Source organism: Echinops telfairi, unplaced genomic scaffold (assembly GCF_000313985.2).
Source record: "Echinops telfairi isolate 266 unplaced genomic scaffold, ASM31398v2 ScPeMD7_7469;HRSCAF=8507_0, whole genome shotgun sequence".
In the NCBI taxonomy this organism is placed as follows: domain Eukaryota; kingdom Metazoa; phylum Chordata; class Mammalia; order Afrosoricida; family Tenrecidae; genus Echinops; species Echinops telfairi.
In genome coordinates, this window is record NW_022111372.1 from 29,712,799 (window position 1) to 29,737,711 (window position 24,913).

At 37.3% G+C, this 24,913-nt stretch overlaps 1 protein-coding gene across 4 annotated transcripts in view; it reads left to right on the forward strand.

Moving 5' to 3' along the window:
• DYRK1A (dual specificity tyrosine phosphorylation regulated kinase 1A) overlaps positions 1-24,913 on the forward strand; it is a 125,762-nt gene that overhangs the window by 76,843 nt on the left and 24,006 nt on the right. For 2 of the 4 annotated variants that reach the window (XM_004696935.3, XM_045284523.1), the window contains exons 3-5: positions 16,763-16,959; positions 21,558-21,677; positions 23,588-23,776. In XM_004696935.3, coding sequence (XP_004696992.1) covers positions 16,763-16,959; positions 21,558-21,677; positions 23,588-23,776 — 506 coding nt within the window. Of the gene's footprint in view, positions 1-14,132; positions 14,153-16,762; positions 16,960-21,557; positions 21,678-23,587; positions 23,777-24,913 lie in introns of those variants that run through there. The other 2 variants (XM_030888816.2, XM_004696936.2) reach the window with 2 other exon arrangements.

Here is a 24,913-nt window from a genome sequence, read left to right on the forward strand (position 1 = left end):
TATGGATTGGGATAACAGTTGTATGAGCCCCTAATAAAATGTTAAAAAAAAAAAAAGAAGGGCAAAAAAGAAGGGAAAGAACAGGATAAACCTTAGGCAACATTTTATCCAAAGAAATTTCATGAGCCTGAAACCGTAGCATCTTGACACCTTTAAAAATAACCTGGTTGTAGCCTTGTTGAAGGCGATGTGATAGTCTGTGGTAGGTAACACTCCTGCCTACATTGCATTCCCACTTGCTTCTGGTCTTGTGTTTACCTTTTCTCCCCCAAAGGGGAAAGAACTAAGCATGCCCAGTCCAGCTTTTTAATGGCTTCATAACTCTTCAGCTTCAGATGTGCTGTGATAACCCCCTCTCTCTCCTACTGTACTTTGAGATTGCTAGAAGGCAACTTTAGTGTGCTGTGGACCCTGGTAAAGTTATGAGAAGCTTAAGTACACACACAATTTCTAAATGTTCAGATAACCAGTATTCTTGATGAAGTTTTTAAAAACATGAACTAAGTTGGAGTCTACCATTTATATATGTATATGTATAGTTAGAAACTGTAGATTACCTATTTGAGGACAATCTTTCTGTACTCTGACAAGTATTTATGTAACATTTGAAATCCTTGGCATTTTATGAGGGAAAGAGTACTTTGGATTTATGTGATTGAACATGATGAATTGTGTCATGTATGAAGGCACTGACAGGCTGTATTTGTACTGCACTAAAGGGAGAGAGAAGAGATTTTTATACCCTAGTTCACTGTGTTTCTATCCTCAGAAGTTCATGTTTCCCGTGTGTTTTCTTCACCTTTTTCTGTAAATAAATGTGCTACATTTAAGTTACAGTGGCATCTCGGAAACAGAAAGCAGGACCATGGCCTTCACCAGGGTGATTTTGAGCAGTTCCAGATCTATAGTTCTCTTATCTAGATAGTTCTGAAGTGCACCATTAGCTGTCCCATGGATGTCTTTGACCTGAGACAAAGTGCAGGAAGAGGGGGAATGGGAAGTGACAGTGGTTGCATGTACTTGTTCTTTCACTGCCATGTAGGCGGAATTTAACTGTTTCATGTGCTGATGGCCATTTCTTACATCCTTGACAGACATGTTTGCTAACCCATAAATAAGGGCATCTCATCTGAGAACCTTTGAAAGTAGAGCTGCCTGATAGCCTTGAGCTATGTGGCCATTGGCAGCATTACTCTCTTGAAAAACATCACTCTAGTCTCAGGATCTAGGCTACCCTCTAGGCTGAAAGACAACAACACACACATTAGTCTGCTGGGAAGAATTATTGTGTGCCTCCAACACAGCAGCTCTCTAGGAGAGAGTAGAACTGCCCCATGGCGGTTCCTAGGTTGTACTCTCACTAGTCCTCTTCTTGGAGCTGCGAGGTGTATTTAAACAGTGGACCTTTGTCAGCAGCAGGGTGCTTAACCTTTGCAGCACCAGTACTGCTTTTGAAAGAATTAGCACCTTGATTATTCCCAGCATAGTATGTAAGCTTGAGTCATTTCGGGTTTTGGGGTTTTTTTTTAAAGCTTCTGAACTCTTTCTGTATTAGAGAGGCAGGATGACCACTGTGTAAGTATGAATTCTTCAGTTAAAATAGTATTTATTCAGTCAGTCTTAACTGGACAACTGTTACTTGCTCATTTTCTATACTACTAACCCGAATGCCCAATAGAACAATATCACTGTCCTATGTTGGTCTTTTGTATTTTTCTACATAGTGATTATAGCATCCTTCATCTCATTTTGCTATTCCTGTATTGTAACCAGGATTCTGCTAGCCTATAGAAACATCCATTTGCCATTAGTCCGGTGAAACAACTTCAAAAACAAAGCTTTCTGTTTTCGCCAAAGGACTGTAAAAATATGTAAAATTGTTAGAAATCGACAATATATGATTTTAAAAACTCAATAATTAAAAAATATCCATAATTTTTCTAATTAATAATTCCTCATAATTAAGGATTGTTTATAGTTGCTTGGAAGGATTAGGATAAGCGCCTAATTAAGCCAGCAAGGACTGTATAGCTGCAATTGTGAAGGTAAATGTTTTTTTTTTAATTGTATTTGACTCAGTTTTAAAATTTTGGGCTGCATCACCATTATGTCAGAGACTGTATTAGATGTTTTCCTTTCTCTAGTGTAGAATTTTTCCAGCAAGCTTTTAGTTTTCAACTTTTCAAAAGTTTTGTTGCAAAAACTTTAAAATCAGAAATCAGTCAATCATACCTAAAAATCAGCTTTTATGTTATGTTTACTGCATTGTATTTGTAATCTGCCATTTAGTGTTTACATTCTAAGTCTTCCTTTTGGTACTATTTTACTCATTCAATTAGGCAGCAAGCTTCCTTACTGAGTTTTTACTGCATGCAGGCCCTGACCCTGATCAAGGTGGGGTTGTGCTCCCGAGGGTTTGTTTTCATTACAGTTAAAGTTAGATTTTGGCTTCCAATCTCTTAGCCACTAACCACTTTGGCATACTTTTAGAATGTGAGAGAAATATGAATTTACCCACACATTCACATACACTTACCGCCATCAGGTTAAATCTGATGCATCGTGACCCTATATTACATATTACATATTAATATGTACAGCGTAAGAATTAATGGAATTTAGCAGCTATATTTTGGGTAACTATTTTAATCTCTTGTGTTTCCAGATGCTATTACTAAAGTTAAGCTCTTAGTCTCTTATTTCAGCTGTCAGGATTTGTTTGCCTTTTGTCTATAGGGTTACTATGAGTTACTATGGCTGTAGGGTTACTATGAATCAACTCTGGAGGTGGGTTTTTGTTTTATTTTTGGTAATTGAAAGGGTTAAGTAGCCATTTACCCTAGGGTAAGATTTTTTTTTAAATGTAGTTGTTGAGAATATGATACCTAAAAATAATAACTCAGAAACCAAACCTACTGCCATCTAGTTGATTCCTATTCGTAGTGATCTAGGACAAGTAGACCTGTTCCATATGGCTTCATCTTTCTCCCATGGAGTGGCCCAGCACTTAACAACTGTACCACAGCGGACCCTTACAAAATAATAGCCTACCCACTGGGTGCCATCAAGTTGATTCTGAATCATAGGGATCCTATATAAAGTTTCTGAGACTGTAAATCTTTACTGGAGCGGACTGCTTTATCTTTTCCCTTTGATTGGTTGAACCACCAACCTTGCAGTTAGCAGCCCAACTTCTAACCCACAGTGCCACCAATTCTCATTTAAAAAATAACTGAAAACCCGAACTCAACTCACTACCATTGAATGGGTTCCAGTTCATAACAACCCTATGGACAGAGTAGAGTTGCTCCTTTGGGTTTCTAAGCCTACATCTTTACAATAGTAGATAGACTCATCACTCATCCTGTTAAGTGCCTTGAACCACTGACCTATCAGTGCATAGCCCACTATTCCACCAGGACTCCAAATGAGTAAAGGAACAAAATAAGTACTTGTTAAATATAGAATGAATGAAATGCATACATACATAGACTGACTGCAAACAAGACTATTCCACATTCTTTTCTATTGGATTATTATAGAATAGCTTTTCTTTTGTCACTGCTCTAGCACTTACATATTTTCAAGTTACTGAATTGTACTTTCAACTAAAATTATACTACTCATTATATAAGGACCTTACAATAGTTAATTTCCCATTTGTCTCTTCTGTCCCATGTGAGCCAGGTGGTACAGTGGCTAAAGTGCTCGGCTGCCCACCAGCATGTTAGTAGTTCAAACCCATCAACTACTTTGTGGGACAAAGATGAGACAGCTGGCTTCCATAATGATGTGTACAGCCTTAGAAACCCCATGGATCCTTTCCACTTTTATCCTATACAGTTGCTATGTGCAAGAATTGACTTTAATGACAGTGGGTTGGGGGACGGGGTCCTTTGTGCCTGTCGTCATACCTATGTAGGTGATAAACTCTACATTGCTTTGTTATTTTTGGTTTAAATAGTAGATTATTTTTTGCAAATATTAGGAAGCAAAATTCTTTTCATACTTATCTGTATATTTACCACTGTTGGTGCTCTTTATTCGTTTGTGTAGATCTCAGTTTTTATCCGGAACCATTTTCTTCTAGCATGAAGAAACTTCTATGAAGAATTTTTTTGTGTACTGCAGCTGCTGACAAATTCTTGCACTTAATATGTTTGGAGAATTTCTTTGCTTTCATTTTTGAAAAAGATTTTCATAGGCTATAGAGTAGTAGGTTAAAGGTCTTTTTCCTTCATCATTTTGGAGATATTGTTTTATTTTCTTCTTGTGTACATTGTTACCAATGAGAAGACACTGATCTCCTATATGTAGTACATCTCGCCCCCCCTCCCCCTTGTGCCCGTGTTTAAAAATTTTTCCTTCCTCTTTAGTTTTCAATAGTTTGGAATGTGTGTGTATTCTGCTTGGGGTTCATTGAGCTTAGATTTCTGTGCTGATGCTACTCGCAGACATTTTTTCACACCTTAATTTTTCCTTTTGCCATTCCAAATGCAAATGTTAGATAGCTTTTATTCCAGAAGTCTTGAATTCCTTGTTTCTGTATTGTTCTCTAATTTTAGTCCATGTTTTCTGTTTGGTTCATTTATATTGCCTTGATTTTACAAATTCATTTATCTTTCCTATTGCAGTGTCTAGTCTACTATTAGTGAAATTTTCGTTTCACTTAACTTGTTCTTTGCATGCCCTAGTGTAGTCTCTTCCAAGTTCTTTTGCAACTTAGCATTTGCCCAAAGAGGTATAAGGATCCCTATGTTTGAATGAGTAGAGCTTCTCTGCACAACTCTCTTTCAGTTACCTGCCTCCTAATGACACTCAAATCAGTAGCTTTGAACTTGGATCTCTTGTAGCCGTAGCTCAGCAGGACTGCCCTGTTCTTGTTCTGCTTTCCCTTCCTGCTCTGTGCTCTGTAAAACGCCTCCATAGGAAAGCCAAGATGATTAAGGGCTCACCCAGCTTCTCTCAATAAGCATACTTCTGGACTGCCTATATACTTCAGTGTTTGGAAACTGTTATTTCTTGTATTTGGCGAGTTTTATAGTTGTTTGTGATGAATAAGCAGGTTCAGTACCAGGTATTTCAAAATGGCCAGAGGTGGAAATCTAATATTATCAGCATTCTGAATAAATAGATGTGCCCATTTTATTCCATGTTTATTCTTACCAATTTAAAATACTGATTTAATCAATACTTGAATTTTTATTTAGACTTGCATAAATAATATTAGTTCTGTAGACAGTTGAATATGCTATTACAATTGGGTTAAGACATTTTGTGTGTGTGTGCGTGTGTGTGTGTGTGCGTGTGTGTGTGTGTGTGTGTGTATGTGTACACAAACACATGCTCTCACACCTGCATGCTGTAGTGACACCAATTGACCACTAGAGGGTAATAAGTTAATTCATTGTCCTTACTGGATTATTTGTTTAGTCCTATTCATTGCATAGCTTCACTTTCGTGTATGCTCATTTAACACTGTGTAGCTAAGCAAAGGGCCCTGGTGACAGAGTGGGTTAAGCACTGTTTGCTAACTTCAAAGTCAACCATTGGAAACCTCCAGTCCTTCCTCAGGAGAAAGTAAGGTTTTCTTCTCTAATAAGGATTTATAGCCTCAGAATCCCAAAGGAGCAGGTCTCCTCTGTCCTACAGGACCATTTTGAGTCAGACTTGATGGAACAGCAGTGAATGAAATTTTAAATGTAGCTGTAAAAGGTACCCTGGTGGCACTGTTGGGTAAGTGTTGAACTGCCAACCCCAAAGTTTCCACCAGCCACTCTGCAGGAGAAGGATGATACTCTCTGCTCACATGGAGATTTACATCCTCGGAAACCCTACGTAGGGTCACTCGTTAAGTCCAAATGAGGTTATGCTCAAGATCAGTAGTTCTAAACCACCAGGCTCTCCATAGGACAAACACCAGGCTCTCTACTCCCGTCAAGAGTTACAGTTTTGGAAGCACACAGGGCACTTCTACCTTGACCTATAGGGTCGACATCATACACGTACACGTACACATTGAGCTGCTAACTGCAAGGCCAGCGGCCTAAACACACCAGTCATTTGAAGGGAGAAAGATGAGCCTGTTCTCTTAAAGTTTTAGGATAGAAACCTGAAGGGACAGTTCTACTCTGTTCTGGAGGGTCACTATGAGTTTGAATCGACTCCGTGGTAGTGGGTGTCAGTTTCTAAGCCAGGAGTGACTTCATGGTTGTGGGTTTGGTTTGAGGGTGTAGCTAAGAAGGAGGCCTGGTGGTTAAGTATTGGGTGAAAGTCAGGATTAAAAGCCCACCAGCTGTGGCATGGGAGAAAGATGAAACTGTCTGCTCCTGTAAGGATTTACTGTCTCAGAAACCCTATGTAGGCTGGATCCCTCCCTGTGAGTTGTAATTGACTCAGTGGTAGTTGGTTTGGTTTGGTATAGCTGAGCAATGTGCTATATAGCCCAACAAAAGCAAACTCACTGCCGTTGAGTCGGTTCGAATTCATAGTGTTCCTATAGGACCAGGGTAGTACTGCCCTTGTGTGTTTCTGAGACTGTAACTCGGCAGAATTAGAAAGCCGTCTGCATTTCTCCTGCAGATTGGCTGGTAGTTTTGAACTGTTGATGTTGATTTAGCAGGCCAAATTGTAACCACTATACCACCAGGGACAGGGTAGAAAAAAACGGGCAAGAGACAGACTGTAAAGCAGCAGCTCCAGCCTGTGTTATAATTTTGTACTTTATTTTTGACTCACAAATCACGCATTTTTAGGATATTTATTTCCTCTTTATTCCTGTCAACTCCTTCCCACCCACAAGTACCCACACCCCTATCTTCCCCCTCCCTTCAAGTATTTAAATATTCTTGAAGAATTCAATTCATTCTTGCATTGAGAAAATATTTATTGGACATAAACCACATGCCTGGTCTCATGATCCTTGATGTGAGTGGTGAAGAGCTAAACGAAAGTTCTTCATGAACTTATTAATTCATTTCTAGGTCACTTGTTTGCCTTTATTTCCAGTCATCATTAAAATTGGAATGGGCTCTTCTATCAAGGAGCTCAAAAGAGCATACTTGTTGGGCTGCTCACTCCTAGGCCAGCAGATTGAAACCACCAGCTGTGTGCAGGAACGAGACAAGACTTTGTACTCCCATAAAGAGTCTAGGAAACCCATAGGGTCACTATGAATTGGAATCAACTCGATGGCAGCATGCATCTTGTTACCTTGAAGGTTTCTTCCCACATTGTTTTTAGGTGCGGTCAAGTTGATTTCGATTTTATAACCACCCTATGTACAATAAAATGAAACAGTGCTCGGTCCTGTGCCATCCTTAAAACTGTTATGTTTGCACTCATTGTTGGTAGTTGCTGTGCCAGTCCATCTTGAATAGAGGGTCCTCTTTTTCACCCATCCTCTACCAAATACGATGTCCTTTTCCAGGGACTGGTCACTCCTGATAATATATCCAAAGTGTGAACCATCTTTTTTCCACATAAACATCTTTATTCCTCTCCTTTCTTAGGGGAATTTTCCCTCAGAGCTTTGGTTAAAATCTTAACAGCTGGACCAATAGAGAGCATCGTGATAAAAAAGAGAAATTGAAGTTGTCAGGTATTTCATTGTACTTGGATCCTTAATCAGTGCTCATGGAAGTAGCAGGCAAGAAATCAAATGACATATTGCATGGGGGAAATCTGCTGCACACGAGCTTTGAAAAATGTTGAGTAAGGATGTCACACCTGACCCAAGTCGTGGTATTTTCAGTTACCTCATATGCCCGTGAAGGTTGGTTGATGAATAAGGAAGACAGCAGAAGAATCAATGTATTTGAATTACATTTTTGGTGAAGAATACTAAAAGTACCATGGATTGCCAGAAAAACTAATCTACCTTGGAAGAAGTATAAGTAGAATGCTCTTGCAAATGAGACTAGTGAGACTTCATCTCACATACTTTCTACTTGAAGAGAGACCAGTCCCTGGAAAAGGACATCATGATTGGTAAAACAGAGTCAGCAAAAAAAAAAAAAAGAGTATCTTCAACAAGATGGATTGACACAATGGCTGCAATAATGGACTAAAAACATAACATTTGTGAAGATGTAACCAGACTGGGCAGTGTTTCTGTGCTGTTGTGCATAGGGGAGCTTTGAGGCAGAACTGAATCATTAAAACACCTGTCAGCAACAGCACTATTTGTGTGTGTGTGTGTGTATCTATATATACATATAGGTGTATATATACATATGTATGTGTGTATATATATATATACATATATGTGCGTGTGTGTGTATATTTTCTATATATATAAAATCCCTGAAGAGAAATCCCTGTAGTCTAGGGTATAGTCAATGCAATTTATATATTTAGAGTATTTGCTACTTGTGTGGCAGCAACTTTTTAAAAATTAAGGTGGACAATTTCATTTTTTCAGTATTAGCTTTTCAAGCAATATTAGTACTACTTTATGAATTGCTAGAAATTAGGACTGTCAGGCATAGTATTGTTTGAAAAGCATTGTTACAGATTGAGTGACATTGTCATCCACCCCGGAAAATGTCAGTTTTCTCTGTAGTGTCTAGAAAATTTAATGCAAATAATAGAGATTCATAAAATGAACAAATACTTATATCCTATTGCTTATTATACTTGGTATTTTACAACAAACCTTGGAGGAATCGGAAAGATCTGGCTTTTAGTTTGGCCTGTGATTAGTAATGGACCAAATCGCTAAACTTCTTTGAGATTCTGTTATACTATTTGAGAAATGAGGTAATAGAATAGATGTAGGGGATTGATGAAATGGGGTGGTGACCTTCTCCAGCTCCCCAAGGCTGATTGTCAGAAGGCAAAGATCAGACATGCTTTTACTTTTTATCCCTTTTTGCCTTATTCTGACATCAGCCATCCCTCCAACAGTTCTATATGCGATTGGGTTGAATTCTGCATTGCAAAGGCCACACAGTAAGCTATTATGGTATTTATTAGGAAAGATAATATGTTAAAATTCATGTGAGAAATGGGCAGATACAGTTAAGTCAGCACGTTTTTTCCTGCCTCTGCCCTGCAAGCTTGGGCAGTGTCACGAAGATCTTTTAGGGCTGCCAGTAAATGCTCAAAGGGCATACTACGCTGCTGTAAGGGTTGGTTGGTTCTAGTTCCATGGATCAGCTACTCAGCTGCCCACAATTTAGTGCCCAGAGGCACCCCACTCTACAATCCAACTTCCTACCCCAAAGCAGCTTTACTTGTTCTATAGGCTGAGAAGTTTACTGCTCAGTCACTGTTCTGTCTCATGCTGTGACTCCTGGCTCCTGGCTGTAGTATAATGAAGAAATCCAGCAAATAAGATAGAAGGCTGATAGTTTGAGTTCTTGAATTTGAGAGAAGATAAAGTAAAACGTTTCTGATACGATTTGCCTGTTGGAGATGTATAGGTTACTGAGGGTGGGGAATAAATGAAACATACCTAGGGATTGGTTAGTAGTCTTGGCAGAATATGATTATATAACATTGATACAGCTTAAGTAGTGTCAGAGGCAAAGGAAGTAGGGAGTTAGCTAGAAACTTTTGGAAAACTCGATACTTGAGCGTGTTGAAGGAATTTAGTAGTTTAGTAGATTGCCTTGTTCTCAGTAATGAATACGAGGGAGCATCCCCCTAAAGAAAAAGAAAGAAAAAAGCTACGCTGGGAGGAGCTTTTGTATCCACCCCTGCAAGGATCAATCAACTCAACTTGCTCTGAGTTAGTGCACATGGGCCTTGCCTGGGAAGGTTCTCTCCGGTTGCAGTGAATTTTTTTGTGAAAGCTGTTTCACTTGGACCTCGATTTTGTGATGGCTGATTTAAGAGAATAGCGTGTGACTGAAATTTTGCTTCCTGCTAGGGAAAAAAGCCCCAGAAACTGTTGTGATGTTGAACCTAGCTTACAAGGACAGCGCTATGGGAAACCTCAAGTGTACAAGTGGTTTTCTCGTTTCTAAAAAGGCAAAATGTCCATTGATGTCAAATCTTGTTCTGGACGTCCAGTGGTAAATACGAATTTTAGAATAGCTGGAGGTGGTATTGAGGTTAAACTAATGTAACTCCATAGTTAAACATTTAAAAAATGTAATAGGGTTTTCATTTGTCATGACTATCAAACTTAGCCTTCGAAAAGATGCATGCATTAAGCTTTATTAAGATCTCGTCACTGTAAAAGTGTTTTTGAGAATATCTCAATTAAAAGTACTTCACCATGAACAGGGCATGGGCAAAAAAGAACATTCATCGAATGTGCAAAGAAGTGCCTGCAGAGTCCTGTAAACGACAGTGCAGATGAAATTCTGGCAGTTTGCCTTATCTACCTGGTTGCATTAATTCGTGTTCTCTGATTCCTATCAGGTGCTAGTGGTTAGGCAGCATGGGTTTGATGGAAGACAAGTACATGGCTCTTATAAAGCTTTCTCTCTTGTAATGATGTGATGGCAGACTTCACATAGTGTGTAATGCATGACTGAAGGCTAATAACAATGGAACGCAATCGGGTATATACAGCACAGGAAAGGAGGCATTCTTTGTGATTGGGATAGGTGCCGTTAGGCAAAGCCACACAGGTAAGATTTTTAAAAATCAGTCATATGATTAGATAAGTAAAAAACTTCATATAGAAAATATAGAGACCACTTTCAAAATCACAGGAGAGAGAGGAAAAAAAAACTTTTCATTTAACCATCTAAATACGATTGCTAATATTTTTCTGTGTGGCTAACAAATATATCATATTTATAGGTATATTGATGTTTTTCTTTTTTTAAAAAGGTGTAAAGGAATTATGCTTCCATTATTGATGGGCTGCTATTTGTACCAACCTATCTCTGCGAACAAGGAAATCTTTAAAACAAAATGTTTGAATGTTAGCAGGCATAAGAGACAATGGCAAGGCAGCGAAGAATTATGGGGTCAAAATGCCAGAGAAAGAAACTCAGAGCCTGGTATTTGAGATCACTTTAATTTTCAAGAGTATGTACAACTAATTGTAGAAGAATCACCGGGAAGACTAAAAAGTAGAGCATAGCCTTGCAGTTCACAGGATTGCATATATAAAAATGTATGACAGGGCCTGACAAAAAGCATCTCTGAGATACTCTCAGTGTTTGTATTGGTGCCCCAAGGGCATAAGAATAAGGGTTCACTTTGCCCTCTGTTAAATCATCATAGTTTCTCACTGCTCAGATCCCAAACTACCTGCTGTTAAGAAACACACACTCCTTTTGGGTAAATATAATACTTAAGGCTCAAATTTTCTTTATGAATTTTCCTTATATTTTTATTCTTAGTGAAATAATTATACATAAGAAAATAAGAAAAGTTATAGAAAAAGATAATAAGATCTAAATTATGGAATATCAGAGAGACTTAAAAATAACTGGTGTAGTTGTTATGAGTTGGACTGTGATCTGAGTGATAGGCAGTTCAAAACCCCAGTTACTCTGGGAGAAAAAAGACTGGACTTTCTATTCCTTTAAAAAGTCACAGCCTGAGAAACCAACAGAGGGTCACTATGAGTCAACATTGACTCGGCAGTAAATATTTTGAGTTTTTTTATGCTTAATATATTCTAGAAAACAGAAGACCGGGTTGAGAATTTTAGCAGAGAACTAAGGGTCTTCTAGAACAGAAAATACAGAAACTGAAGTTAAAAACATGGAGAGGTTAAATCTATTGCCAGAGAAAAAGGGAATCTTTCAAGGGGTGTGGGGTGCGGTGACTAGCTAGCTACTTTCTTGACAAAAGCAATGGAAGCCAGAAGATAATGTTGTACGTTTAAAATACTAAAAGTACTTGACAGTCAATGTTGAATTTTATGCCCAGCAAAAATATGCTTTAAAAGTAGAGGAGACTCCCCCCAACTACAGGACCCCAATTCTGCCTTGCAGATCTGGCTAGACCAGATGATGCACAGCAGTACAGATGGGAATTGGAAATGCAGGGAATCTAGGGCTGATGAACCACTCAGGACCAGGGGTGACAGTGGCGATACCAGGAGGGAAGGGGGGTGTAGAAAGGGGGAATTGATCACAGAGAGCTACATATAACCTCCTCTCTGGGGGATGGGCAACAGAGGGGTAGGTGAAGGGAGACGCCGGGCAGTGTAATATAAGATATAATAATAATTTATAAATTATCAAGGGTGCATGGGGGGGGGGGGGAGGGGGGGGGGGGGGGAGGAAAATGAGCTGATTCCGGGAACCCAAGAGGGAAGCGAATTTTGGGAATGATGAGGGCAACAAATGTATAGATGTACTCTACACAATTGATCTATGTATATTGTGATGAATTTTATGAGCCCCAATAAATTGATTAAAAAAAAAAGTAGAGGAGAAACCCCCACCAATAAAAATACTTATTAAAAAAAATAGAAATAAAGTTTGATTTTAGAACAAAACAGTTTGTCATTAACAGACTTGTGAAGAGCATTTTTGTTTAAGAAGGAAGATGTAGAGAAGATTGTAGAACATCTGGGTAAAAAATGAATAACACAGTGTAAAATAATAATGTGTTGTGAATTTATATATGAAGAAAGAATTAGGTAAAAAGGCAACATTTCTATATAAAATAAGGGGCAATTATTAATGCATCACTGAAAATATATTGTGTAACGAGGAAAATCAATCCTACTGACATTGAGTCACTTCCAACCCATAGTGACCCTATAAGACAAAGTACACCTTCCCTTTGGGTTTCTGAGACTGTAACTCTTTGTGGGAGCAGAAAGCCTCATCTTTTCCCCTAGGAATATTTGGTGGCTCAAACTGCTCACCTTACAGTTAGCAGACTAACACACAATCCATTACACCTCGAGGGCTTCTTTCTTATATAAGTTAAGAAGATAGTGAAAATATATGGTTGGTATTGGGGGAACATAAATTGGTTAGACCAAATAGCTTGTTAGTCTTTATAACCTATACCATACTGTTAAGAACAGAGACGGTGAGATTTAAAAATGGTTAGAAGACATGGTACGGTAAAAGCTTGGTGTAGTCATTAATATCAGAGAAATACTTTAAGATGAAAAGCATTACTACGAAGATATAACAGCTCTAAAATTTGTATATTGTTGTTCCATTTTTCCTGGTAAGTAAAACAACTCTAAAATTGTCAGTTTGTCTTACTGTGGTGACTTCTGTGATGCTGGAAGCTTTGTCAAATTCCAGCAGTCACCCAAGTTTCAAGAGAGCTTTTAGACTAAGAGCAGAATATGAGGAAAGATATAATTATCCACTTCTGAGGAATTAGCCACAGAAAACCTTATGGACAGAATGGGAATGTTGTCAAGGACAGTGCCAGAAGATGAGCCCCTCAGGCCAGAAGGCTCAAACAGAATATGACTGAGGAAGAGCTGCCTTCTCTAAGTCTACCATAAAGACATGGATGGAATAAAGCCTGTGAGAGTACAGCCTTTGGGCCTTTTATTTGCTGAGGGGGCATGACTCAAAAATGAGAAAAAACAGTTGTAAACCAATTAATAATTACTACTTAGAATGTATGAATCTAGGAAAATTGGAAGTTTTCAAAAATGAAATAGAATGCATTAAAATTGAAATGGACTGGTGTTGGCCATTTTGAATCAGAAAATCATATTCACTATGCTGGGAATGGCACAATCAAGAGGAATAGTGTTGCGTATATTGTCAAAAGGGACCATTTCAAGATCTATCTTGAAGTACTGTGCTGTCTGTGATAGGAGTTTATCTAACCACCTTCAAGGAAATTCAGTCAATAACAGCTGTAATTCAAATTTATGCACCAGCCACCAAAACTAACAGTGAAGTTGAAGAATTCCACCAACGGCTTCAATAAATTGATCAAATATGCAATCAGGATGCATTGATAATTACTGGCAATTGGAATGCAGAAGTTGCCAACAGAGAATAGTGGTTGGAAAATAATGGCCTTGGTAATAGAAATGAAGCCCAAGATTACATGATGAAATTCTACAAGACCAACCAACTGCTTATTTATTGTGAAATGTTTCCCAAACAGCACAAAAGGGGACTTCTCCAGATGGAATATACACAAATCAAATGGACTACCTCTGTGGGAAGAGATGATGGAGAAGCTCAATATCAGCATCTAAAACCAGGTCAGGGACTGACTGGAACCAGACCGTCAGTGCTTATATGTAAGTTCAGGTTGAAGCTGTTGAAAAAAGCTAGGCGGTTGTTACTTTGAGTACTAAGGTGTACCTGACCCAAGCCATGGTATTTTGAGCTTCAGTTGCCTCATGTGCATGTGAATGTTGGACATTGAATATAGAAGACGGAAGAAGTGGCATTTGATTGATGGTGCTGGCTAAGAATATTGAAAGTACCGTGGACTGCCAAAAGAATAAACAAAACTGTCTTGGGAGAAGTGCAGCCAGAATGCCCCGTACAAGCCCAAGACTGCATGTCATGTACTTTGGACATGTTGTTAGGAGAGACCAGTCCCTGGAGAAGGACGACATTCTTGGTAAAGTGACAGGGCAGCACAGAAGAGGGAGGCTGCAGTCCCTTGTTAACATGTATTGATTGATTGATACAATGGCTGGCTGCATTCAGCATAAGAACCATTGTGAGGATGGCGCAGAACCCACTCTGTTTCCTTTTGTACATAGTTGCTATCATTTGGAACCAACTGGATGATACCTAACAATACAACAATTTTCTTCCTTTTTGTTTACATTACACTAAATTATTACCATCTACTATGTGATGATTATACTGATAACAGAAATTGAAGCTAATGTTTAAAAAGTGCTTGTAATGTGCCAAGCTCTATTCTAATCGCCTTCTTGGGGTATATAATTTAAACCTTAAAACCCTTGGAGGATAAGGTTAGCATGTTTTATATTGGTCTGCTTCGTATATAGGGAATCTAAAGTCCAGAGTGTTTAAGTAACTTGCTATTAAAGGGTTTAGTCTTTTTAATATTAGTTCTCATATACATTTGTTTATTTGTATTCCTTCCTGGTTGTTTTCTATGTGGTTGCTGGTATAGATCATAGATTTAGCTGGGCGCCGCCTCCCCCCGCCCCCCCGCCATTGATTAGCATGTGGGTTTTCAATTTCTTAATATTTCAAAGAATATTAGAAGTCTTGGTACATGTGATTTTTATGGGCTAAATTCAGTGATTTTTAAAAAACAATTTAACTGAACTGAATTGCTCTATGTAATAATTGGATTGAGTAATTTTTTTTATTATGAGTAGTATAATCATTTAAAAAGTTACATCCATCTGTGATCTTAGGTATACTGTCCTTTTTATTTATTCACTTATTGGTCACGTAAGGAGCCCTGGTGGGCAATGTAGGATAAGATTTGTGGTAGTAACCGTAGGTTTGCAGTTTAAATCCACCAGTTACTTCATGAGGCTGTGTGCCCCAGTGAAGATTTACTGTCTTGAAAACCCTATGCAGGGTTTGTGTAAGCTGGAGTCAATTAGGCCTTCTTTTAAAAGAAACAATGGGAGATTTTAATTGGACAGAGTACAACACAGCCCTTTTAGGAAGTGGCTTTAGAAATTAAGTGAGAAATGTTGCACTTGCGATGAATAGGTTATGTTTGAGTTTTCAATAGGAGATGGAATCGGTAATATTTTATGAGGTTGGGCTATGGAGGAAAAGAACTGACATGACTCAGATTTTTTTTTGATTCAGATGACTAGCTAGGAAAACAGGAATAGGAAATAGGAAATAAAAGTAGAATGTATATTTTGTGGGGACTTGACCCTTTCTCTCTTCAGTTTGAGACATCTTTGCAACATCCCAACCGCCTGTGTGCCACAAGAATGGGTGCTAGCATCATCATCCATTTTCTATGTAGTTATTGCTGTTATATTGAGCCACTTGTTGCCAATTTCTAGGTTGTTCTATGTTCATATATTAAAGTGTTTAACTTTCTGAACAGGCTTTTGAGGTGCAAATTATTATCATCATCCATCATTTTTTATAGATGGAGAAACTAGGTGTGTGAGGCTAGTATATAATGGACCCAAACCATGCAACCAGGCTGCTGCATCGTGCTCTTCACTGTTGGGCCCATTCTTGTTTTCTCCCCATGGTGGAAAGGAGTAGCTTGGTGTTCAATAGAATGGTCTGCTGGATGGCAATAGTTAGCTGATACATTCGCGGGACTGCAAGTATTGGGGTCTGCAAAGTTTAATGACCATTGCCTTTTGGCTATAGTTTGTGATTGGTTATATATAGAGGGGGTCCTCTTTAGTAGAGATTGATTATTCAAGAAGAGTCCAGAGTATTCCAATGTCCTATGGCTGCTCAATCTGTGTCAGTAGACAGCACCATTATGACAAATCATTTGCCTGATACGGGGAATGCTGGACATTCTGGTTGTCTTGTAACTGTCAGGAGTAAAGCCATTCTTCAGTGGCGTCTGTTTTAGTTGATCTTTGAGGACCTGATCCATGGGAGAGGCTATTCTCAAGAATTCAAAGATGGTTTATATAACATAGTTCTAAATTGGAGAAAATCTCTTATGAAAACAAGTACTACAGTATATTCCTGTTTATAAAAAGATTTGCTTGATAGTTTTCTCTTAGACAAATGTATCAATTTATATATTTTATACCTTTTAATATGCAACTATGCTGAATGACATTCTTGTTTCTTTCTGAAGAATTAAAAAATTCTTGGATATCCTATAGTCCTCACTGAAAGATCTATTAGATATGTCAAATGATAGAAATATTAGGATGTGAACACTGCCTTAAAGGTCCCTTATTATCTTCTTGTAGGAGGAGAGACTTCAGCATGCAAACCTTCATCTGTTCGGCTTGCACCGTCATTTTCATTCCATGCTGCTGGCCTTCAGATGGCTGGACAGATGCCCCATTCACATCAGTACAGTGACCGTCGCCAGCCAAACATAAGTGACCAACAGGTTTCTGCCTTATCTTATTCTGACCAGATCCAGCAACCTCTAACTAACCAGGTAAGTTTATGATGTATCCAGAAACAGGTGCCTGAATGGTAGTTTCATTAAAACTCTGCAATATCAAATAGGCAGCATTATTTAATGGCTTTTATTAGCTTGATATGACATAAAATTACTAGATTAGTAAAACATGGTGCTAAGAAGTTTACATTTAAAAGTTTATTGTCTATTTTTTTACATTCTTTCAATTGTCACAAGCATAACCAACCCCCTTCTTTCTAGAACAGATAAAAGTTCATTCTGAAGAATATTGGTTAGGATAAAAAAGTTAAGGAAAAAGCCTATTTTAACAGGAAGGTGGTTAAACAGAATAATATAAAAGAGGAAAACAAGTGAAATTCTAGAACAGCAAACTTACAGAGGTGATTTTATTCCATTATAGACTTTTAATTAGACATTGACAAAAATAGATACATAACTTCTTAAAATTCCTAAGGAAATCCCTGTAAGTTAACCATGTTGTTCATTTCTAATAATTAGACCAGATATTCAGTGCATTTTTTAATGAGTGCTGGAATCTCTTGGGGTGTGTGTGTTTGTGTGTGTGTGTGTGTGTGTGTAAAATCTTCCTGAATCAACTATTTGTTTCCAGGGGAATTTTCTTATTTATAGATGTCAGGTTTCTTTTTTCACTGGTTATTCGGCATATAATGAGCACAAAAATAGCTGGTCTTTTACTTACTTAGGGATTTGGAATGTCACTGTTTTCTTTTAAGTATTTTAATATATTAAGTGATGGCCAAACATTTTGGAAATTAAAAGGCAGTTCTAATACTGGGTTATCTTCCTGAATTCAGGAACATCTGTTTTTCATAAGCTGTTGAATACAGTGTTACGTAACGTCTTTTTAGGAGATGCCCTTGTGTGTATTTGAATAAAAATTTACCAATTTGTAAGCTGGCATTACATTTATAAAATGCAGTTTATTAACCTAACAGCTAAATAGTTATTAAAAAGGTGAATTATGGTAGTACTTAGGGGTCTTATTTGGTTCATGCAATATTTTGATGGAGCAGTATAGAACTTAAGAATTGAAGCATGTGTTTAAGAATTGGAGCAGTGGTCAAAACGTTCACTTAAGTTTGGAAAGTATATACCAGACAAGCATCCTTTGGCTATCTAGGAAGAAATAACAACACAATGATATATTTGCAGTCATGCTTTTAAGGAACAAAATGTTTTCTGGCTAATTTTCTCACTTGTTCAGAAACAGCCTCTCAGGCAGGGTGCAATTTTTAATCTATTCTTCACAGCAGAAGGCACTGACCGTCATCCGTGACTTCTCCAAATATGGCAGGAAGTAGACTCGGTTCCCGAGCAGGCTTCTCCCATTGCCGTGTTCTTTTCTGCTTCTAATACCTGACATCGATGGAGGGCTAGGGGAAAACACTCCTATCTTTTTAAAGACTGTCTGACAGTTACATCATAAATTTTGTTAGCAAAATATCTATTTTTAGACACAACAGAATCTTATTTAAGACTAAGAAACGTCTTACTATTTCCATTTTTAAAATGTTTTAATAGGCATATGATGTAAAGACAAAACAAAAATAATCCAACCTTTTAAACACTAATACTTATTCAAAGTTTATATATATTGTGTTTTCACAGACCTTTCATGGTTTTAAACTATACCAGTACTTTGGGACATGTAATAAGCTGACCAGTTTTATTTATATCTATCAAAATAGCAAGAAAGACGTAGACCATAGTATTTCTACTATTTCCTTATGGATGACAATATGGGGTAAGAATAAATAATAAGTGAGGTAGATCATACTAAGTGAGCAAATAACTTTTAAATAGAATTTTGGCACTTAACATTATGGAATCTTTTTCAAAAAAAGATATTGGTGATGGTTAGCTCTTATTAACTGATCTAAATAGGAGGTCAAATTACTCTTGCTCTTCTTTTGTTCTGTAACCTGTGTGAGGAGTTTATAGAGATCTGTGTCTTTCTAACTTTCCGATAGTTGGGGCAGCAGGATGCCATCTCATCAACTGTGCATTTTACAGTGGGGACAGTATGTGTGACTGTATTTGTGTGTGTGGGAGAGAGAGAGAAAGAGAAAGAAGGAGAAAGAGGTTGGGACACTAGCTTACCTGCAGCTTTGTTAGTTCCTGACCTGGAGCTCCATGGACTTGCTGTCGCATTGGAGTGGGATGGAAGTTGCTATGCTACTACACAGTCTTCTTTGAGAGGAGCATGAAGTAGAAAAAGCATCAATGTTTAGAACTGGCTTTGTGTTGTCTTAGTCTGTATTTACAACTGGATATGTGGAAAAGTTATTTTCTAATTCCAGATTATTGCTTATGGCAGCACATAATACTGTAAACAACGTTTGGCTACCTAACATGAAATCACAATGAAAGTTTGCAAAAGGAGTATTTGTTACTTGGTAGAAATTACTTTGTTCTTTACTATATTTTGTGCATTTTACCATGTTCAAATGCTATTTGGGGCTCAAAACAATATTTTGAAGGCCAATTTTTGGGTGAGAGCATGCATCTGTGTTACAATGCAAGATGCCCTCTAAAATAGTAACTTTGATTGCCAGATTGCTAGGAAAAGTTTTAAAGTACTGATAATTCGTTAATTGACCCTCAGACTTTTAATGAGGGTGGAAAAGCTTAATAATATTTTATGATGTAAAAAGCAAGCCCTTAGCATACTCATACATTTTCTGTGGAATCTAATTTTGTTTTGTAAAGTTACATTCATAAACACCTACACCCTACTGTATGGGTTATTCACTTACAATTATTTTTTTGGTGGTATGATTTTGGTATTTTGTGTGAACATGATTGCTCCTGAAAACATTCAGTCATTGATTTTCTTCTTCCAGATATTTGAGAGACCAGTGACATTATAAATAGGCACGTTAAAATGTAAAGAAACACACTCAATTTTGTACATAGTTAATTTTAATAACAGCACATACTTCATTGGTATTCAAGTCCGTTCCTCCTAACCCCTTAATAAATGGTCTGACATTGACCGCTGGCATGGGTAGAATAGAGGCCTAGAATTGACAGGGCACTCTTGGTATAAGTGCTAGGGTTTGATGTGAGACTCTGTTGTTCTTCTTTTAGCTGTGTTCTTCCCAAGGCCCTAAGATCCTGGTCAAGAGTCTTAAGCTCCATATTTATAAAATGGTGGCAAGGATAATACTTAAGTTATTGAAAGTATTACATGATCTTGCTATCATTTAAAAAATCGGTCTTCAGTTCCATCAGTTTGTAAGGAAACATTTCACAGATTCAAACTTTGTGAAACTTTATATTGAGGCAAGGCGAGACTGTTTTCTAAGTCCAAGAAAGGACTTAAAAAGTACATTACCTGTATGAGAGTTTATAATTAAAAAGAGAAAAAGTTAAGGGAAGCCTCTTTCATTAGTTTAAATGCTTACAGCAGCCCTTCTCATAAAAAGAATCGACCTGCTTATTAGTGATTTGTCTATTCACTAAATTAAGTCTGTATTGAACCCCATAAGCATGCAATATTTTATCAACTTAGCTCTACCTGTTTAAAGAAATAATATATATTTAAAAATTAATTCAGATTTTTAAAATTAATTACAATTATCTTATCAGACATAGTTGAAGTCACTTGCTTTCTCTCAAATTATATTTAAAAGAACATGGGAAAGGGTATCAATTTAGAAGAGAAAGTACACTTAAGTAAGTGCTACAAACATTTCATCTTTTCAAACCACATAGATGATGGCTGTTTTTTGTCTGTCTTATCTTGTAGCCTGCCTGCCTTATTTGTTAGAGTAGGTTAGGTTAATATTTAGACCAGCAAATATTTATTGGACACATGTGCCAGGCAACAGTGAACAAATGAGGTTTTGTCATTAGAGTGGAATCTGCAGGATAAAAAAATTCAACAGAGAAGCAAATAAATATACAGTATGCCAGTTAGTGATACATGCTCTGGGGAATAAATAGTAAAGCTGAGATAGGGGGAAGTGAATATTGGGGGTGGGGTGTAGTTTAGAGAAGTGTTACCATTGAAGACAAATTTGTAGTTAATTATGTTATAAGAACTGATTGAACTCTGCTTTTCAGATGGCAGATACTTGATGGTAGGCAAGGCATGATGTGGGTACCTGAATTTCTTCAGCACCAAACTTTTAAAGGGGGTGGAGCTATACTGCTAACCTGGTGTTTTTTGGGTGCCAATTGATTCATGAAATCCTACCTTAGGAAGCTGAAAATTGCTTGGGTTTGGCTTTATGTGCTTTGAACAAAAATTGGTCTTAGGATACATTTCAGAAGAAATTTTCCTTGGGCTAACTGTATGCTGAGATAGCCCCTTGGGCAGCATCATGCATGGTTCCTGGATCAGAGAGATATATAATGCCACTATTTCATTTGGGCAAATAGTTGACTTGACATAATTTTCTTATTTCATGAGTTTCAATTGTTTGTCTTCTTTGCAATTCAGATGGAAGAGATAACTTTGAGGGAGAACATACTATCTTTCACTGCAGGATTTTGTTCATTTGTTTTTGGTAGTACACAAGTCACAGAAGAGGGAATTTATATAATTTTATGTAGTTTAAAGTGCTAGTCTTTTCTGTCTATTTAAGGTGATGCCTGATATTGTCATGTTACAGAGGCGGATGCCCCAAACCTTCCGTGACCCAGCGACCGCTCCCCTGAGAAAACTTTCTGTTGACTTGATCAAAACATATAAGCATATTAATGAGGTAAGACTGTTGATTGGTTATTGCAGTATCTATCTTGTAATAAATCGATAAGTAGAAAAGTTACTTAAACATTTGAAACTTATTTCTGATAATTGTCATATAGTAATTTCTATGAAGGCTGGTAAATTATTGATTTGTGGATAACAGAACTACAGCTAGGTTAAAAAAAAAAAGTTAACAAAGACCACCCCAAAAAGACAATTTTGGTTAACTTCATTTTCTCTCAAAAATAAGCTGAGGTAGCATGCTTATATTAACTCTCTCCTCAGAAGAAAGAGGGAAGTAATAAGCTTGTGCATGTGTTAGAGTTTTGCTTACATTTTATAGAACTATTTCTACTTTTATCATGGGTATAAAGAAACTCACAGGCATATTTACTCTTCAGGTATGTACATGGGACCTGGCTTTATTTGGCTTTTATATTTCTGTGGTTTTAAATTGTCTTTTAAAATTTCGTGTGTGTGCTTGACACAGTGGATGTGTATGTGTGGATTGTGATAAGAGTTTTACGAGCCCCCAATACAATGATTTTTTAAAAAATAAATTAGAAACAAACAGAAACTTTGTGTGTCTCGTTCCACTTGTTTCTTTCATTGTAAGGTGTTTGAAAGCCTTTTTGGTGACAGTAAATAAGATGAAAAACAACAACACAGCACTTTGAATTACTTGTGTCATAATTTGACTTTTTGCCAGCACAAATGACTTTTTCTGGTGTCTCATACCTTTGGCTTAATTACCATTTGCTTCTGTCCTCAACTCTAGCTGAGTAATTAATTATAGCAAAATCTGTTGAGAACTGGAATTGGATGGATTTGCTTTCCTATGTCTAACAAGTTTTCTGCCTTTGACAGAGTAAGGAGTCTTATTTATTGACCTCCATGAGTGGAAAATACTGGTTTTCCTTCTTTCTCAGGTTTCTACCATTCCTGGGTTTTGCTATATTAAGTGAGCCTTTCTGAGGAAGAATGGGAAGCGTTCCTGCTTTCCCCCCACTTCCAGTGGGAACTCTGAGCCCTACTTTATAAAAGCTAATTAATTCTCTTTACCAGTAAGAGCCATTAAACTATAAAGATGTTCCTATGCACTTCTCTGTTTTATAGGAACTTGATACCGGTGAAACCCAATATTACTATGGCAAGATGAAATTGAATTATGTAAAAGAACCCTTCTTGGTTGTGTTTTATACACATTAATATGTGCTATAAATATTTTTATTGAGATTAGTTTTTAATTATCTGGAAATACCAAGTAAATTGTCAAAGTAGCTTCGTTGTAGCTAGTTTTAAAAAAATGTGTTCTTATTGTAACTAGTGTTTTCCTGATACTATTCTATAAACCATAATTTATATTTTTCTCAAAATTAGTTACCAGTTACTTGGAACTGCTTACTGACTAGTTTACCTTATTACTCTTTCCTGGTCTCAGAAACTTTTCTTAAGTCTATTATGTGTGTCTGTAATCCAGTTTTTCCCAATTTGTAAAATGAAAACATTTGCCTAGAACTACCATATAGACTCGTGCATAAGCCGAGTTTTTCCAGCACATTTTTAATGCAGTTTTTATGGTAAAATTAGGTGCCTCGGCTGATATTTGGGTCGGCTTATACTCGAATATATACGGTGTATTGCCACCTCTTCACACCACTATTGTATCTAGAAAAAGAATATCATTATAACTATTTTAAATTTAATTGGTTATGTCAATGTTATTTTCATAATTCAAATGTCAATTATTGAAAATTAGTTATTTTTAAAATTTTAGGTCCAAAGATGAAAATTGTATCCATTATCTATAGATAAAAGATGTGTTCCTCTATAGTTTTGGTATATACTCTCCTACTTGATTTAAATTATATAATTAATTTAAATTGTATAAAACTATACAATTAATACTATATATTCTTCTTTCAGGTTTACTATGCAAAAAAGAAGCGAAGACACCAACAGGGTCAGGGAGACGATTCCAGTCATAAGAAGGAGCGGAAGGTTTACAATGATGGTTATGACGACGATAACTATGATTACATTGTAAAAAACGGGGAGAAGTGGATGGATCGTTACGAAATTGACTCCTTGATAGGCAAAGGTTCTTTTGGACAGGTAATGGAAAATGATGAACTTTGTAAGTTAAAACTTCTTAGTGACCATGTTGTGATGCCCTTTATTATTATTGTTGGGTCCCCTTGGGTCACTTCTGGCTCCAGGCAGCTCTGTGTACAATCGAAGAGAACACTGCAGTCTTCACCGTGGTTGCTGTGTCGGAACCCATTGTTCAGCCATTATGTCCGTCTGTCTTGTGGAGGGTCTACTTCTTTTTGACTAACCCTCTATTTTGTGAAGCATGATGTTCTTTTCCAGTGACGTATCCCACTGATAGCATGTTCAAAGTACAGGAGAACACGTCTCACCGTTCTCACTCAACTTCTAAGGGCAGTCTGGCTGTACTTCCTCCAGGACTGATTTGCTGTATTCTTAGTGTGCTTTCAATATTTGTAAATCTAAACAGTGGGTATGGAAGTATTTGGATTTTCATAGTTCACGGAAGACACCAAAATTGCATCATCTATAAGGAAAAATTCCTATGTCTATTGCGACTCATTAGCAGATACATGTGTGTACAACCCAGAAAAATCTAAGCTATTAAACATGTAAAGAAATGTGGACAAGGCTACTAGATCACTTCTGTAACACCATTGCAGCTCTATCGGGCCCTCTGCATCTGATTTCCCGTGATTTGCACATAACTTAGGGATTCCTTCCCCCTTTCTTTGATTTATAACCTGTTTTTCTTTTAAATCAAGGGTTCTCAGTGGTTTAGTAATTCTCCCTATGCAGGTACTCCCATTTTTCAGATGTTAAATCTGCTCTCTCAGCTTGCCTTTCTGAATCTCATCTCTCTCTCTCTCTCTTTCCTGGAGTCTTAGCTCTTAACTGAGGCAGTAAGCACCACAGAGATAAGGATTGCCATTTTCCACCTTGGAAAATCGCATAACATTTAAGAAATACTGTTCTAATTTTTGTGATGCCTGCTATGAAAATTATAGCAATATAATCTCATAATTTTAACTGTCTCAGAATACTCAATCTTTATATCAAAGCACTTTCCTTCTCTCCATCACCTTTATTTTCTCTCATACATTCATTTCTAAGAGCCGATGAGCGACAATGATCCTGCCAAAATATAGGCCTGTTTGATATCAAATTCTTTATTTTCACCTGGCAAAATGCTATTCCCCC